The sequence below is a fragment of the Nesoenas mayeri genome (genome assembly GCF_963082525.1).
Source record: "Nesoenas mayeri genome assembly, chromosome: 12".
Lineage (NCBI taxonomy): Eukaryota > Metazoa > Chordata > Aves > Columbiformes > Columbidae > Nesoenas > Nesoenas mayeri.
This window is the reverse complement of record NC_137547.1, coordinates 11,277,062-11,296,553: the sequence shown is the minus strand read 5'-3', so window position 1 is coordinate 11,296,553 and position 19,492 is coordinate 11,277,062. Positions and strand designations below refer to the sequence as shown.

Genomic DNA, 19,492 nt, shown 5'->3' with positions numbered 1-19,492 from the left:
GAGCCATGGATTTGTTTCCTAGGGAACTAGTGACTGAGGAAAATCTATAATTAGATCTGTGGGCTGTTTGCTACAACTGGGAATTGGGTGCTAAGCAAGTTCTTAAAGTCTCCAGAAGTATCACATTGACTTCATGTAATGGAACTGAATTTAAAAAAATACCCTTCATCATGCTGTTTCTCTTTTAATATCTTCTATTAATATTTTAAAATACTTTTGATAGAGTACTCATTCCTCTAAGTTCATTTTAAGCTCCATTTTCTCACTTTACTGCTCCTATCCAGTTCCACAGGTTGGCTCTGCAACTTCAATGTTTTATTCCGCACCTCCAATTACTCTACCTGGATGGAAGTTCCCACTTAATCCAGATCCTGATTTCTTTCTTTGCTGCATGCATGGATCTAAAGAGAATGTTTGTAGCTAGGTCCCATGGGCAGTAATTGCTGCTGCAGGGAGAGGAAGAAACCAGGTTTTCTGAGATTCCCCAGACAACCCTGGGAAGCTTCTCTAGATCTTATTGGCAAATTATTTTAGCCTGGGGACAGTGGAACTGAGATGCTGCTGTGTCACTGCCAGTCTGGTGCCTTATGCTTTCTTGGATACTGCAAAAGTGGCCTTGAGTAATAAATTAAGACTTTGATCTTATTTGGAATAGATAGGACTGTGAAATACCTGGAAAAAAGGTACTGTAAATTGGTTCTGTTCTCCTCTTTTCTCCTACTTGTCGGCTTAGCTACCACTGTGATGATTACACATTATGTATTCTGTCCTATGTCCTGAATTTCTGCAGTTAGAAACCATTAAATGTTGTAACGTTGCCTCTGCATTTCTGTCTTTTTAGATTAGTGGTAAGTTTGCAATAAAGCACTTCTATAAATCTAAATAATCCTTTTTTTTTTTTTTTTTTTGAGGGGTGGGGGTATGTCTGGAGGGGTAGGCGCTTATTTTGAGTTCTTTGTTTAATATTGTCAATCACAGGCAGTTTTTTCCTAATGACTAACTGTAGCTTTTGAGCTAGTCTGGCTGGCTGTCACTCAAAAGACTGGTCCTCAAATTCCTTCAACTAACAGGGTTTGTTGCAAGTTAGGAACTTAAGCAGCAATTAAAATGCCCTGATTAAATGGCTACTGAAGGGCTAAATCAGCCAATGAAATATGCAGGCCTTCTGTGACAAGTAATACTTCTAGGTCATTTTCCTTTGAGATTACAAAAGACTCTGTTTATAAATTCTGTGCTGTCAGTAGGAGGAAATTGTTGTATACTGACCCCAGAGTTTGCAGATATATATCTGCAACTGACTGTTACTTACGAAGAGGGGAAGTTAAAATTATTTGTAATGAATCTTCTTGCACTTTGTAAATTAAGAGTAAAAGGAAGCTGAACGATTACCTGCTACAAAAGATTATGTACATCTTGATGTGTTCATTGAATTACTTTACTTCGATCTGTGAGCAAATGTTCTCTGTTTGCTGTTTATATCGGTTAAATCCTCAGCTTTGGTGCAATTGTAGATGATGCCTTCAGAGCCCAGTGCTGTAACTGATTCTTCAAGGGGAATTGTTGCATCTGTGCACAGTGATAATAATGAACCTCAGACTGAAGGATCCACTGGTGCACAGGGCTCCCGCATGCATAAATTCATTTTGTTTCCTTTGGACACCTGTGCATCCTACCACAAAGCTGATCTGAATTTTCTAAAAGTTTGTGCATGATTATGATAAAAACCCATTATGTTGAGAAGATCTTTTTGGTTGAATATCAAATATCCTATTTGTGTTGATTAGTCTAAAAAGACCTTGAAAAATGAGTGCTGGTGGTGAAATAACTTTACCAGTATTTAATAGATTGTATCACTTTCATATGTTATGATATTTTGTTGAAATATTTGTCAACAGAATTCATTAACATTGGCAAATTTCAGATTTGCAGTAGTTTTTATTATAGTTACTAAAACATTGTGTTTGCACTGGTGTAACGAAATAATAGTTGGTATAGTAACTTCTATGGGAAGCAGAGCCTCAGTTCAACAAAATGCTTAAATATCCCATCTGTATTTCAAGCAATACGAGTTCTACTCCACTCATGGATGTGAAGTTCTGAATCTGATACTTGATAAACAACAATATTCATGCATTTTTACTTGGATTGGTTCAGGCAAGGAACACTTACACCATTTGTAGCCTCCAAGTCTTGCAAACATGCATCAAAAATATGCTGAAACTATGTGCTTTAATTCTCACAAAGTTTTTTCTAAATTTGATGCTTTCTGAGATGTTTTCCATGACAAAACTCATCGTTAAGATGCTAAAATAAACCCTTTACAGAATATGTGTGTGATTTTTTTTTTAAATTTTCATAATTAATTTAATTTCACCTCCTGATTCTTTTTTATTCCCAAATTAAATCTCTAGCAGTTAGTATAAAAGTTGCCACATTCAGGGCATTAGGTCAGCTAGTACTTAATACCTCAAAAATTGTATTCAGCTATTAAAAAGGTGTCAGTTTACAGATGCACTATTGTACTAATATGTCTTCCTGTCTGAGAAACTTTTTTCTGTAATTCATAACTCTTAAGAGAACCAATACAGAAGAATGCAAATAAGAACTAATCATTTCTATTATTATTATTATTGCTGTTCCTAATAGTAGTTTTTCCCAGTTACCATTGAGTTTTTAATGTGTATATTAAAGCACAAAATTCAGATGCTTTCCAGCTGTGTGTTTTGCCCAGTTAAAACAGAGTTGTAGGGATCTGACACACAAAATAGGTTTTTGAAATTTAAAATAACTGAGTTATGACTTTCTTTGTCAAATCAAGTCTTTTGTCTCTCTACATTTTTATTTCTCAGGGAAATATATATGTGTATTCTTATAAGAACTGTCAACAGCATCAAGCAAAATATTTGTAGTCGATGACTCAGGAGCAACGTCTACTCTATTAAATGTGTTTTTCCCCAGCTGTGGTTCCCCCAGAAACCAAACACTTCACCTTGACTTTGACTTTGTGCCTTTCCATCAGCTGCCATAGGAGGTTGGGTCTGTGTTGGATGTTCCTGGTCACATTTCCCTTTTCATTATGTGCTTGTGGTTTCTGGAGGGTTGTTCCAGCACAAGTACCATTATTAGAATTTGGGTGATTGATTGACTGGGCGGTTTAAGCTTAGCAGTGAAAACCCGTGATCTAGGAGATTTATACAGCTTTGAAAATCTTGCCTCATACATAGGCTGGAAATTGAAAACTAATCGGGAAATATTTTGAAATGTAGAGGTGTGATATTGCCTGCATTATTGTGTTCTGTAAGCATCTGGAATTGCTAAAGTTTTGTCCCATTGTTTACTTGATTTTGCAAATATTGTTCATACTTGTCTTATGTTTAGACAGCAGAGTTTGGTTCCCATGCTTAACTAGTTTTTCTAGTACTCAATCAATGAAGATAGAAGTATTGAGAACCAATAGATTAAATTATTAAACTCAGCAAGTTATATAAATTGCTTCCTAAACAATAATTTTTTTAATGTTTAGTTTATAGCAGTTTCCGTTGGTTAGAGCTTTTGAATAATGATGGGAATATTTTCCATTTGTTTTGGTTGAAAAATTTGAGTCAGTACAGAGCACATGAAGCCTCTGACTGAGAAGAGTGATTTTCGGTGTGGCAGGACAGGAAGTGTCTGTTTAAATATTTATCTGATATCTACATAATGGCCTAAACCGTTTTTTTTTTGTTCTTGTGGAGCATAGTGATAAAAGGAAAAAATAGTTCACCTCTAAATATTCCATGGATAAATTTGCTTCCTAGGGGAGGGGAGAAACACCTAAAAACCAACATCTTCAAAACAAACCAACCAACCAAAACCAAACAGAAAAAGTGAAAAATAAATAAATAACCCAAAACAAAAAGCCAAACCAAAACAAAAATACAAAACCCCACCTGATAGTGACAGTGTAATGCTCTGAAAAGTACTGCAGTTTGAACCAAATATTCCTGTCTGAGAGTGAGATTTGTTTTCTAATTAAAAAGTGAGGCTAATATGATACATCTCTACTTCAGATGGTGTCAAGAACTAAGAAATGATGGAACTGGCTGAGGCAAACACTTAAAGCATGAACCTGGTAGACTGGGCTGGTGCTGCTAAGGACAGATTTGCTGGGATTGCAGAACTGGAACATCTGTCTCTGGGGGCAGCATGGGTTTTGTACTTCTGTTTCTCTTCTTCTCTTGAGAACACTCTGATTTACTTTTGCGATAAACCAGTAACAACAGGGGGATTGCATTGCTGAAATGAGTTTAGCTGGAAGGGATACATAATGTCAGCTGAAAAACAGCACTTTGTAAGTATGTTTTGGGCATGGTTCAGCAAAAAGCAGATCCTGTCAGCTCAGTAACATTCTGTTTTCTCGAATTTCTTCTTTTAGTGGAGCAGAATCATACGGCGAAACTGTTTTGTCTTGGGTGCTAGATATGTGGTCCTGACAAGGGGAGTCCATGGACACACTTTGGTTTTCAATACATTTATTCTCAGATGTACAACTGACATGGGGAAGTGTTATCCGTGCGGGGAAGTGATGTCTTAGTCTACCTCTAATGCTGTTATTTGGGTCCTGGGTTGAGGAAATAACCTTCAAGAGTCTGTATTAGTGTGGGATGCTCAGCTGGCATCTATTCTGCCTATGCCATCTGCTCACACAAAGTTAGAGCCGTTCTGAATTGTGAGGTAAGAGCAAGGGAAAATGAAATAGGTAGAAATGGGGAGAACAGATAAAGTGTCCTTGACTCATCCGTGTTCTCAGTAGGTGGGTGCTACTTTAACTGGACCATTTCCTGAGAATGAAGAGTCTCTCTTTGCAACACAGAATCACTGTCATATGCCACAGACATTTTCAATATTAGAACCTGCACTGAAGTTCCTAAAGCTGTGAACAAATTAGGGAAATAAGTGTTTCTGTCTGGGCTTTGGGTGGAAGTATCTGTGGGAAAATAATTTTATTATTTTGGAAATGTAAAATGACATCCCAAAGTAAGGATTCCAGCAGAAATAAAATGGCCTTGCTTTTTCTTAGCTAGTAAATTGAGAAAACATCATTGTGTAAGTACGTTGTAAGCTAGGAAATGTTCATATGAACGGTGCTGTATTCATGACAGTATTTGAAATAGTAGTCTTGCCAGAGGAGATGTCAGACAACACTCCTTTCTTCTTGCTCTTGTTGAAGCACCAAACCATATGGCAAATTAAACTTGATTTTTATTAAGCTTTTCATTGTACTGAGCTTAGCGTGAACTGGGAAATGCACCTTCTTTGAACTATGCAGCCATTGTAGAAGCATCTTAATTAGGAGATGTAAATGTTTTTTCCTTGCATTCCTGGGAGTTTGTAGCTCCCTCTTGTGGCTGATCAGGCATTTTAAAGAATCCTACTGCAAACGACTTTTTGTGTGACTGCCATTGCTCTTCAACAAATGGTGCAGTGGTACATGGAGCACCTCTAACCTGGGCTTTTTGTTACTATATCAAGCACAAGTTGCTGTAAAATAACTAGATGCATAGATGGGTAAACAGGAGAGAAGGGTCTGTATATACTTGCACTATGCATGTGGCTGTTTCCTGAAGCTTTAAACTAGCTGAATGGACACATCCAGTTATTTAGGAAAAACCCTCTGCTATCTGGTAACTCTCTTGGCCCTATACATTATAAGCTGAAGAGTGGTTTACAGCTAAAGTGAGGATGAGATACGGGATGTGTTGTAGCTCCAAGGAGTACAAATCTTTCAGATACCACATTGGGATGTCTTGCTATCAAACTCAAGGTTAAGATCTTAGCTGGATTTGGAGAGGATATTTTCCTTCCAGTCAGGTTTGCAGGGACTCTTCTTACTATTATTATTATACTCCTGCTTTTCTATGTAGTGTGGAGAAAGATCTGTGTATGTTTATCTGGATTTTTTTCTGATAAATTCCCTTGCACAGCACATGATTTGTTTTGCTTTCTTTCTGTGGCTTGTTACAGCTGGGGCATTTTGCCTATACTACATCTTAAATTTGTCATAAACAGTTAAGAAATGTTTGACGGCTGAGGTGGAAATGGCTGTTGTGTAGACATCTCTGAATTAGATTTTTGTGCTGGGCTTTGGTTGACTTCAGGCCTTGCAAATCACTGTTCTCATATTGTATGGGAAGGTGCGCTTGTCTTGTAATAAGTCTCAGAAATTGGGGCAGAATATGATCAAATCATCTTTTCTCTACAAAAGTGAGCAATGGTCGTGACATTGCAAACCCGTAGGCATAGCTTTAAAAATATGTGTTTTTCTTAACAGAAATTTGATGTAAAAAATACCAGAGATTGGTCAAAAAATTAATTGAACAGCAGTAAACTTTTTGGAAGGAGCGATTAAGTTTCAGTTCCATCACAAAACCTGAAGCTGCAAAGTTACTTTGCCCTTTTGTCACCTGCAGTGTTGTCTGCCTCTGTGTTTTGGCATGACATACTCAGAAGTACCTGGAAAGAAAACTTCATCCATTAGTGTTTCTAACTTGGAGGAAGGAAAAAGAAAAAAGGTGGAAGAGGTTTTTATTTTGAAATGTCTCCCTTCCCCAAAGGGGCTGAGAATTGAAACTTTATCTCTGAAAATGCTGATTTCCTATTTCATAACTTGTGGCAATTTTTTCTCAATTAAAATAAAGGAATAATGATTAGGGAGTTTAGTCAAAAATCCCACTACCCAGTAATCTGCAAACCAGCATTGCTGAACCCACAGCAATAGGGCAACAAACATTTATTTCCTCAGGGACGTTATTAAACAACCTGCATATTTATTATCACAAAATGGGAGCAGGTCCAGGTTTCTAAGGCCACTTCTTCCCTTCCTCCTCCTGAGCTGTAACTCAGACCAGGATATAAATATTTGAGTTAATGTTTCTGTGGAAATATTAACGATATAAAATTACTAGAAACAAAAGAACATGAAATATCAGAGGGAAGGGATGGCTTGGCAAGGTGATCAGCCTTAAAGGGCAAGATTAATTTATAATCCTTCTAGATTCTGGTGTCTGAATACAAATTTACAAACCATGTAGCTTATAACAAACACTGTATAGCTTTGCAAGTTTACATATGCTACTGTCACTAATGCGAGACAGCCTTGAAATTGGATTTTTAGGAATTTTTTTCTTATGAAGAAATAAGATAGTGATAGTGACAAGGAGTTTCCGTACACATGTGTATATATAAATATAAAGTTGGAAAGTGGAGGAATTCCAGCTATGTGACTAAGCAGAATTCTGGGCAGAATACCCATGTATTTTCATGAGGAATTTTTTCCCTTGTTTTGAAATCCTGGTAAAAGAGGAGTGTAAAAGGGAATGGGGAGTGTATTTTGTAATGCCTTTATGATGACTAGTAAAAAGAACTGACTAATTAGAAAATAATGTGTGATGGCTATCTCGTATTGTAAAGGTTGCTGGGAAATAAGTATGCTTTGGAATATGTCTTTTATTTTTTTTGGAAGTTTGTAACTATTTTATCAATTTCACTGAGAAAAGAAATAGAATTAAATAACATGTCAGATTCTAGACATTGAGTGAATACAGTAGCGGTGGATTAATAGAAACTTTAAGTAGCGAAATAGAAGACAGTAAAGACAAGATAGGAACAGGCCTGGAACATGAGGAGCTTTTAGAGTTTAAAATAAGAACGGCACAGTGATTTCTGAATGATTGAAACCGTATTTTGTAGTTCTGTATTACCATGGATCATATTTTGTAGTTACGTATTAGTGGCAGGGAATACACCTTGACATTAGGTAAAAGATTGAAACACTTTATGTGGTTTTAGAATTATTGTAAAAGTTTTTATAATATGGTCTTTAACTTCTTGCTTCCTGCCACACAGGTCATCAGCAGTGAAGGGACAGAGGGAGCAAAGTTCCGTCTCTCTGGTAAGGGAGTAGATCAAGACCCAAAAGGAATTTTCAGAATCAATGAGATCAGTGGCGACGTCTCCGTGACTCGGACCCTTGATAGAGAAGCAATTGCCAATTATGAGGTGAGTAATCATAGCAATAGGATCTCTACCTCTGTCTTGATAGTGTATATATATATTTTAAATGTGTACTTGCTTTTGAAAGTGCTGCAGTTACTAAATTGCAGCTACTGCCCTATGAAATTTCCAGAAGAACAGATTGTCCTTTGGAAAAGGGTAAATGTCTTTATTTTTATATGCAATCGAAACTCTGCTTTCTACATGTAATTTCTGTCATTTTTCTTTAGTAGAAATACTGTCTGAACATCCTGTAAGCATTTGATTTGTGAATACAAAATTATGTTTGGAAAAAAGGAGGTCTTTGGGGTTGTTGTCACTGAGGTACTACATGGTTATATTTTTTTATTTTCAAGCTGTCAATGGGATATACTATCCAACTCCATTTTTAGTAATGGATACCTTTAATACAGCCAAAGAAGGTTCTATTAATATGAAAACGTTAGCAGATACATCTCTGTCAGATGTGTCTGCTACAAAGATTTTACTGAAGATTCCTTTCATCATCAATAAATTCAATGTTTCTCCCCATTGAAATTCTAACAAGTGATCTCTGAAATCTGTAAAATAACTGCACCACAATGTCCTGAAATGCATAATATAAATAGAGGCTCTGTCAATTCGTGTTTTCTATCTAGCTCTTGAAATGTGCGGTCAGATAAATTGTGTCTGGCCACTTCAATAGAGATGAGCAGCAGAATTCAAAATGCTCAATGATTAGTACGTTTGCACGTTGCCACTTCTGCCACAGCCTGGGAGACCGACCTCCGTGTCCCAGTGCCACAGGGAGTGCGCTGGTCCAGCCCCGGGGGACATGGGCTCTGGTGACAGTTCTGCCATCCCTGACCCCTCTCTGTTCTGTCTTCTGCTGTGTAGTAATCAATATTTGTATTTTAAGTGCCGTTTCCCTCCTCCTCTGGAAGAGTTTGCCAGTTAGCTGACTAGTCACGCTTGCTCGAACAGCACTGCTAAAATTTACCATATGTTGGTTTTCAACACTTAAACATCTATTTCTCATCAGGGTTTACAGTGAAATGTATGTTAACCACTCGCATAGGATTTATGGTAGTTACTGATGTCCTTCTTAAAAGAAAACATTGCAGTTTCTCTTTTTAACACTGTTCCTTGTCTTCATTTACCAGCTGTTTCTTATTTTATCAGTGGCTTTCCACCTTAATCTGTTCAGTATAAACCTTGAATATTTTTTTTTTTTAACTGGAAAATCATAGTAGTCTTTTCAGCCTAATGTATCAAACCGCAAATGGCCCTCCTATCTGATCTGGCAAAGTATACACTTAAATTAAGACAAAAACATTTCCCTTGAGAAGCCTTTTAGAAGCAATGCAAATTATATATAAACAGTGCAGTGTAGTAGATTATCCAGCGCAATGGGAATGTATATCCTAACAGGCTGTAGTGCTTTCTAACCTGTTATATGGCACTCTGCTCAGCATGCTCACTGGCATCCTGTTGTGCAAAGTGTAGTTGGAAAGTTCTGTAGGAGAACCCTCAACTCAATTAGTCTGTCTTTGAATTGAGCCCATTGTTTTCCAATAAAGATGTATCATGGTGGCAGGAAGGCAGCAGGATTTTCTCCCTGATTTCCTTGGTACATCAAAAGATGAATTACCTGGAAGACCTTTAAATTTCTCTCACAAATGTTTTTGTGTGCTGTTTTCGTTTGAGCTTCCCCCTGCCCAGTATTGATGTCCTGAAAGAAAAAGTTCAAAGCAAAGGGCAAGCAAGGAAAGAATAGATTTACATGAAAAAATGCAAGTTCTTTGCAAGCCATCATACTATCAAGTATATAATCAGTGGTGGGGCAAAGATAAAAAGGTGAAATCTGTTTGTATCCTTCCAGCTGCATAGGGAGCTGCTGTGCATGAGCACTGGTTTATTTCCTGTGCTTAGTGCCTATATAATCAAGAGATGAGAATTAAAAAAATGCTAATAGGGCAAAAATAGAGGTTTTGGTGATCACAGTATTTCATAGAACTTCACAGATTTTACCATCTGTGTACCTCAAAATGTTTTAAACTAGCTAAGAATATTTAAACTATTACAAAAATTTGTTGTTGCTTCTTGTATTGAATGTTTGAAATTCTGCTTTCTGCTGCCTGCTTTCTCCTGGAGGAATATTGAAAGACCTGTAGGAGCTTTTCTCTGTATTCATTACAAGAGAATCATGATTAAATTAGAGGACTGAATGCGACTCAGACAACTGTTGATGGTCTGAGTTAATCCCCTCTTTCTACTCATTATTTTAAAATATTGTATTTTTCATAAATAACAGAAAATATTTTAAAATAGAGTAAATATATATATATATATATATATATATATATAAATCTGTCTGAGGGTCGGGGTGATTAATTGCCATGGTAATTCTGACCTAATCACCTGCACATTTGGAAATGTTATGATTTCTACTGAGAAAACGAAACTGCACCAGAGGAGGCTGGTGAGACAGCAAAAGTCCAAAAGCCACTACGTTGAAATTACCCACTAGTCATTCTAATATATATATATATATATATATATTTTTTTTTTTTAATGTGTACGGAATCATGCTCATGAAATGGTGTTTGCCAATGGGAAAAGGTAGATTCTTCTGGTGTTTGTCCTTGTAACTTTGTGGGGTGGCTCCTTAAAGGTCAGAGAATGTTAGTCAGCTTCAGTTTTAAGTGAAAGCTGTTTCTGAAGAAGAGGATGTGAGGATGTTATGTCCAGCAAAGACAACAGACTATTTTAGAAAAGTATGTAGTAATTATTTTTTTCTTCTAAAGATGTTTGATTCCTGATAGGAATTCTCTGGGTCAGAGTAAACCAGTGGATTTACATAGAACGGTTTTATTTTGGGGCTTTTTACAGCCTGTTGATGAAACTACTAAATGATGTTCTACAGAAGGGGCTTAAGCAGATTATGGGCATATTATTGAATTGTTTCTGGGTTGGCGAGATAAGCAGGTAGCCTGGAGCCCCTATTTAGTGTGAGCAAGAGGTGTTCAGTTGTACAAACATGTTCTCAAAAATAATGTCTTTGGTTTTCTCTCAAGATTGGAATAAATAAGATTAGTTGGAATTTTCAGACAATGGCAAATAATTTATTTGTTATTGACAAATGCAGATGTGTAAAAACAGATGGAGGAACTTCGTGGGGAGACTTAAGATGGATTTTCTAGTTCAAATCAGTGAGGTACATACCATCGAAAAATTGCTGATGAACCATGCAATTCTGAGTTAGCTTCAGATTCATAGCTATTCTGATTCCAACAGAGCAGAAATATTAGTGAGTTTTCAGTTGCATCTTTTAGCAAAAAAAATTAAAATATACTACGACTTCTAAAAAGAGCCACAACAACAGAACTGAAGGATTCCAACGAAGGGGAAAGTCTGGTTGTGCTAAGTGGTGATAAGTGACTAGTGCATTGGGAAACAAAGGTTCAAATAGAGGGCCAGTGAACACTGGCTGAAAAACAGTGTTTAGGGGGTGTAATCTGTTAATTAAAAATGGAGTTCATTTTCAAAACCTCACATTTACATAGATAATGTATTCATAGGCAGGATGCTCTCATGCAAGTAAATGCAGGAAGAGTTGCATATATCGGTTACCATGAGCAAGATGACAAATATCGCTAAGTTAAAGAACTGCATTTTGTTCTTTACTCAAAGCTAGGTAGGCTCAGAAGAAATGTGAACAATATTCCATTTAATTTTTATGGTTCATGCACAAGATTTTGGTTAGGCATTCCTTGGGTACAGGACAAAGCCTAGAGCTGTATATACTTGTTTTCTATCACTTATCCCTGCTTGTAACCCCTGCAGCAGCAAAATCCAGTTCTGGAACCTCTAAAGCATCAGTGGCAAAGTGCCAACCAGTCAATGGGGGGCTTTCAGTTGGGTCTCAAGATTTATAGGGTGTTGCCATCGTTGATGGGTTTTTTCATAATCGCTTCCCAAGTGTAAATATGTGTGGAAGAGAACTAATCAGAAAGTGATCCTCTGCAAGCATGAAATGAAGAAGCTTGAGAAAACCATTCAGTGACAGTGTGCAAATTAGAGCTGTGACCAAATTTACCTAGGCAATTTGAACTGTTAATGAAGAGTTAGTTTTAATTATTTTTTAAGTAAAGATCTTTATTTGCTTTAGAAAATACTTAACAAGCAGAGGTGTGAAATCAGTTTCAGCTTTTTTCTGATGACAGATCACACTTCTGTGAAAGGGTGCCTTGCAAATGGTAGTGACAGACTGAGACATTGAGAAAACTTATGTTAACAGGACTGAAAGCAAACTGAGAGTATTACCTCTATGTAGTAGTGTTTCTGTATGTTGGATTATAAGCAGACTGATAACAGGCTAAAGAATTCAGACCAATAACAGCAACAAATCTCTATTGTGAACTACTTGAGTTACATGAGACTTGTTTTTGCAACTGAGCCAAACATTTAGGGTGTTGCTGCAGTCCTGGTGGACTCTACTTCTGTGTTTAATACGGAACAAATAATGGAAATGCCTTCACAGTCATGAGGAAAATTAACTTGGTTGGATGCCAAGGAGTATTTTGTGAGATTTTTTTTTCTAAGTACTTGGATGCATTTTTGCAGATACTGAAAGTATTACTGTAGCAAAAAACTAGAAGTGAACAGCTGTAATTTATCCTGTATGGAAGAACGAATTTGTCTTCTGTGTAAGTCCATTTTAGTGCAGCTACATCCTTTTCAGAATGATTTATCATACCCTGATACTGAGTCTCTGCAATATGTAGTGTGGAGATATATAGACAGCACACAGAAGCATGCCTCTCTTTGAGAAGGAAAATCATGAACTTGCTTCTAACTTCAAGACTGTTTGAAACTGTTTTAATCTTGCTAATCTGCACTAGCGGAGTTGTCTGAAGTGTAAGTGATCTGCTGTGTCTTGAGCTGAAACCGGTTGATGGGGAATGTCACTTCTGAGTCATCTCCCACTAATATCCTGAAGGAAGGCACCCAGCCTTCCGTGGGAGGAGGGGTTTGGTCTTGTAGAGATAGAAATGTCACTAAAATGTGCTTGGTTTAATTAAAACATCAGTAATACACAGAGAAAACCTGTTAAAATACTGATGTTCCCAAACTACATCTGTTACATCAAAAAAAAAGCTTGGAATTATGGCAGAGTACAAACTTTCAGGAGGAAACCTGATTATTTAGAAAGGAGAAAAGAAAATTTCACTGAAAAAAATTCTTGTGCAGCTATTGGATATGATTATTAATAAGCTAGAAAGTTATTTATATAAATGAACTGTAGTTACATCAAGCGACATGCAGCTTAAAGTTCCGGCAGTGAAAAAGATCACGTTACACAGATGTATGTAGAGAGTGTGTGAGATATTTTATGTGTTTTTTTTTTCTTTATATTGATATGCTTACTTGTGTACTCAGTAACGTGTTCATATGTTGGGGCACCAGGTAAATTCAGAGAACTGTTTTGAATTAATGTCATATTTTGACACAGAGAGAAATGAACACTGCCTGAGAAAATGCCATTAGGTTGTTGCCCATCTCTAAATGGACTTTTCAGTAAGCAAGATGCTGATAATGCCTATGCAAACAAGGAAAACGTGGATACTGAAAATAATGAATTGCTATAGGTTGCATCTCAAAACACTTGGGCAGTCTCTTGAAAAAACATTGAATTCCCCCTGTCATGGCTGCACATGAAGGACCCGCAGGCTGCTCCACGTCCTGAGGTTGGCACAATTATCTAAATGTAGCAGAGTCAAGTCTCAGCAGTTGCACTGCTGTTCATATAGCAGTCACAGGCTATAATTTCTGTAAACCTATGTTAGCACAGCATCCAAAATTGGTCAATTCGCAGTTGAAAATCTGTTATACTGGTATTATTCCAATATAGGCATTTTCATAAGAAATCAGCTCTAGTTTTATATCGGAATCCCTTCTACTTCAACAAGTCTTGAAGATGCAAAATGCAAGAAGTTCAGACAGTCTACTCTGTGGGTAACGTCACTGTTGCTACACTCCTTTCAGAAACTTTCACTGCAGCCAAAAGTTTCGGAGCAGCAAAGTTTAACGAGCTGATGGTGTGTTATGATGTGACCATGCAGGTTCTGTAACTGATAGCGAGCTTCATCAATGATGCAAATCTCATCCCTCTGCAACACCTTTATTCCAGGGCAACTTCTCAGTGTAGCATCGCTGAGATGCCTTGGATGGATTTAAGGTGCCTGAAATGAGGCTTTGCATGGCTCTTTGTCTCTTGTTAACCAGCGACTCTTTGTGTCTGGAATCTCCTGCCCACAAAATGGCATTATGCTCCAGAGGACTCTCTGAATCGTATGGAAATTTGTTCTTGGTTCTGACAATGCCGGCACTGAACTTTGTTTCTGACATAGCTGTTCATGACTTAGCGCTTCTTCTACTTGTATACGGAAAGGGTGAAGTAAATGAATCTGTCAAGCTAAAACCTCCTTTTTTTAATCTAAAAACTAAGAGTGATAGATGAGTAAAAAAAAAAATGTTGCTTCCTATTCTTCTGTAACAAATTGATTTAGACATAGAAGGCATTTTTTTAGGATGCTGTATATTGGAGAAAAACAAGTATTGTTTGTTAAAAGATAATTAGTTTTTTTTTCTTCTCCTGTTGAGATTATGAAATGGCAAATCTGAGTATTAAGAGATATTTCATGAAACCTAGAAGCAGAAATGCAGTAACAGGAACAAACCCTGCAGAGGCAAAACTCTGGGTCCTTTGACAAGCTCTGTATGGGTAGACCCTGAATTCATGGGGAATGTTTTGGGATTGGTTGTTTACCAAGGTCATAAACAAGGTGGTCACCATAACTGTTTGCATAAATCAGATATTTGAACATATAAATTTTACATAGAGTCCCATTTCTTAAAATAAGATTTAAATAACTGCTTGCACAGCTGGGACGTAAATGGGATTTCCAGGCACTGGAAATATCTCTCTTTCTCCCAAGGTTAGTTTACGGGATAAAAAGAAAACCTGTCAGGAAACGAAGTTAAAGTTCATGGATTTTTTATGTGTATTCTCCCATTTTGTCTTGGGGGAGCAAGTATCTATTTTATATAAACTCCCTAATTTACCGTATCTTGTTCATTTTTACTGTAAATAGTCCATTCAATATGTACAGTGGATCTTAATGTTATGAGATATCAGCAGTGTACTGTCACTTATTTCAGAAGCCACGAGCATCCTCATATCATTTGTGTGGAACGCTCACAGAAGTCAACAGTTAGTTTTGTTGAAGGGCGTATGCTTTATTCTTAGATCTAACTGCTTGCATGGCTTTGACATTCCTGTGGTTCAACAGCACTGTCATGTCATTTGTGGGAGGAACTGAGTGAAGTTTCATTAAAGAGAAAAATCAGCAGAGGTTTGCTTATAGCCTACAACTGTCAAGACATGGTAGTGGGCTTGGAATTCCATGCTAAAAATAAGCCAAACTCCAAACACCAGGCAAAATTAGTATTTTCTCATTGAAGAGTGGGAGGTGGAAATGCATAGCAGTTAGGAAATAAAGAAAAACTGGATTTTACTGAGACAGTAACAAATGACACAAAATTTGGTTTAGTGGTTGTTTTGTTTGTTTGATTGTTTATTGTTGTTATTATTATTTTCTAACAGAACATCACTCCTGGAAAGAATAATGATGTGTTCACTAAAACAAGAGGAGACTAATTACATTTTTGTCACATTATGTTAATAGTCTGTGAAACTACTTTTGCTATTACATATTAATTGCATTTTAAAGCATTTAAAAGTCGTCATGATACTTCTTCATGCTTTACCATGACCAGTTTGTTTGTTTCTTGTCTATTTGTATTACACCAACCCTCAAAATACCTTGCTGACAGCTCACTGTTCTAGGTGCTGCATAAATACCTGGGAAGACACTTTGCCCTTTCCCCAGACCTCATGTTTTCCTGCAGTGAAAGGACAAAGTCTTGCTTTGCAAACACTCGGAATTGTTCCCAGCGTGTGTGGTGATGGACCCGACAGCAGCTCCACAGGGACCGCTGGTGGTTTATGCCTCTCTAGCAAGGGCACGTCAGAGCTGAACGGAGGGGAGGGAATGACTGGGGAGCTCCTACACCTGAGCTCTGTTCTACCCACTGCCTTTGTGAATCCCAGTTCTGTACATTTTGTCACATTTTTTTGTCTGCTGTGCACTCAGATGTGCCTGATTAAGCTCATGTACGCAAAGGCACAGCTTAGAAATTTAAAGGAAAAATGGGAACATCTTATTTTTTGATTGGTGTGGGTCAAACAACTTGCTTAGGAAATCTTTTTCTGCTCAAAAACTTTTCTGGAACCCATTTTGATATATCGGCATTCTGCCAACTAGCCACAGGTTAAGTAGAAACTTAAACCTTGTCTTAATGAATGCTGAGGAGTGTCGTGTTTAATCTCTTATTAGGCATATATATATATATTTTTTTTTTTTAAATTTTTTTTTTTTTTTTACTTTTTTTCTGGAAGACGTGCACCAGTTCTGAGCTTCTTGATCCTTTGCTAGGTGTGCAAAAACATTGCAATGTGCATTTTGAAACAGAGTACCTTTCCTGTTTCTTAAGTCAAAGTCTTGAAGGCATGACCTTATTCGTTACTTTGCAACACTAGTCCATTAGTAAATGCAGCATTAATACAGAAGCTTTAGAATTTTGGTTGTGCAAATCTTTGTATCTCTTGTTCCTCTCAATAAAGAAAGAAATCTGTGTTATTTAGATATTTGGTCAAAATTCAGAATCTTAATGTTCTAATTGCGGGAACTATCTTGATTTAAATGACTATTTCCTCATCTTGGAAATGTGGGTCCATAACAATCTGTAGCTTCTGTTCTTAAATGAAAACTGAGATATTGTCTGTAATAACTATTCCTTTATATATATTTTTTTTGAGAAGTAAGGCAATGAATTCATTACATTTTTTGTCTATAATTTCCTGTCTGCAGCTAGAGGACCTGCTGTCTCTCTTCTGACCTCTTGTTCTTTTTGTACCTGACAAAAATCATATTACCTGTCTTATCCTCTTCTGCAATCTTCTTTCCATTTTCTGCCTTCTCACATTGTTTTTATCCCTTGCACTTTTAACTTCATTCCATAACCTTTCTACTCCCCCGTCTTTATTGATGTTCTGTGTCATTCACTTACATTTTCCTACACTCTCTGCATTTTATTATTCAAACATACTGACCTGTTTTATGCTCTTTATAAATAGTGTTGCTAGGGGTATGCATAACCGTCATCTAAACGTAAATTTGTTTTATCATTGTATAGAACCTTTCCACTGTCTTTGCGAAAGCTGTGCTGCTTTCTCCGTTCTAACCTGGTGTTTTCATACGTAAATCCCTTTACGAACTTGTGTTCTGGAAACCCTTGACTTTAAAGTACTTACTCCATGAGCCTTCCTTTTCTTCAGTTATCAAGAAACAGCCTAGTTAGTTAATATGTGATGCTAAGAAATTTTGGTAGAAAATTGAGTTTTGTTTCCATTTTAATGCTTTTTAGACTGCATATCTCTTCTGTCAAATTATGGATATCAATTTAAGTAGTATATGATTGTCTGGAAGTTCCTAGCATTTAGTTTATTAAAAATAATTGTAATACTTAATTTGGTCAACACTGGAATTATGGTCCTTTTGAAAGTGGTCAGCCTCAAAAACTGAGCGGTATCATAGAACACCTGATATAATAAATACTTCTATGACTTCAGAACTGTGGTTTTAATACTTGATCTGTGTAAAATTATTGAGAGTAATGGGCCATAATTTTTAAGCTGTATATGCATATGTTTGTGGCAAATACTATAAACAGGTTTTTATTTTATACACAGAGGTAAGTTTTAATTAATGTGGAGTGGCATGATATTTTTGCAGAATGTGTGAACAGAACTTGTATAAAATTAAGAAATAAGCATGCCTCAGTGACTCAGTTTGTGGATTGTGTGTTCCATTTTGTGTGTTTCCCTAATGTCATTAGAAGGAACTAGGCTACAATAGATAGCATCATTTAGATATCATGGTTCCAGTTGAATGCACAGTTATCTTCAAAATCCAGTCTTTCTGCTCCTGCTCACTCTTGCACCGAGGTTTAGGAGCCTGAATATGATGGAGTTGTTTCATTGGGTCCCTACTATGGCTTGTTTGTTATGTATTTCTTCCATGTCTGTAAGAGACTTTGAAGAAGTCAGTCTCCAGTACTGAAATAATACAAAAATTACTGTGAGCTGGGGAAAAAAAAAGTACTTCAGAATCCACTTTCTTGGGTCATTTCAGAGCTTTTTATTTTTGACTGCTAGATTTTCAGCACACTACAGGACTCCTCTCATGAGGTGGGTGATAGTAAAATTTTGTATTATGATCTGTGGGAATGAAATTAGAACCCTTTGCGGGTCACGTCCTCCCCACCCCCAAATTTTTCAGTTGTCTCTCTGTTATCATATTGGTGGCAAGGAACTGTTCTTGAGTTGTGTGCCATGGAGGATGGATGCTGCATGAGCATAAATAGAAATCCTTTTTCATCACAGGTGAACCCTGTAGTGTTTACAAGAAATAAAATAAATGAAACTACATGTTTTGTGAAGATAGTTCTGACTGATTACGTTTACCAATCAAACAATAAAAGACTAATTTATGTAGCAATCCACTTAAAAAAAATACAGCTGCACTTCAGTATGTTGCATGTATGTTTGCATACAGGTTGCTTTTCTGCTATACTTCAATTAAATACCTACAAATATATCCAAAAGTATATGCCGGTGTATAAACATAAATGTATGATATCAGAAACATTAGCATATCCTAACAGATTTATATACAACTACTTTGTCTATTCCCCTCAAATCTTGCTTCTTTTGCAGTCAAATGGAAATCTTGTTTCCGTGCTTGACAGCGTGAAATCACTAGTACGCTATCATTATTTCTTAATTACTGTATTTCGAAGTTATTTGTAGAGACTTCAGTTATGCTGAACCTCAGGCATCCTACTGTCACCATCTGAAATGTTACCTGTCCCAAGAATCTAAAATATGTCAGAGCTCCAGTGATTGCATGAGAGTTTGAGTGATGCAATGAGTTCCTTTTAATCTGGCTTTTGGGCTTCTTTTTTGATCCACATCGTCTGAACTTTGGAGTTCTTTTGGCAGTTACATATTCATCTCTTTAAAATGAAAGCATGATAGGACTTGATAGGTGGGACTTCAAGAAGAGCACTAACTGTAATGAAACTCATAAAACACGTTGCAAGCAGAGCAGCAAGAATCTCTATTTTTCACTTTATTAGTCTTAGGTGGTGAAGACATTGAAGGGAACAGGTGATTCTTCTGTGTTCATGTTTTTCCTTCTTTAGGTCTTTTCCAATGCATGATAGCAAATGAGTGAGAGAGGTGGAGGGAACTACAGTTATAAAGATTTTGAGACCATTGTGAGAAGAGACTGCT

At 36.8% G+C, this 19,492-nt stretch overlaps 1 protein-coding gene across 1 annotated transcript in view; it reads left to right on the top strand.

Moving 5' to 3' along the window:
- CDH13 (cadherin 13) overlaps positions 1-19,492 on the top strand; it is a gene marked incomplete at both ends in the record, with an annotated part of 462,319 nt that overhangs the window by 212,122 nt on the left and 230,705 nt on the right. Inside the window, one exon of the mRNA XM_080352001.1 lies at positions 7,885-8,037. Within this exon, the coding sequence (XP_080208127.1) occupies positions 7,885-8,037 (153 nt within the window). The remainder of the gene's footprint in view (positions 1-7,884; positions 8,038-19,492) is intronic.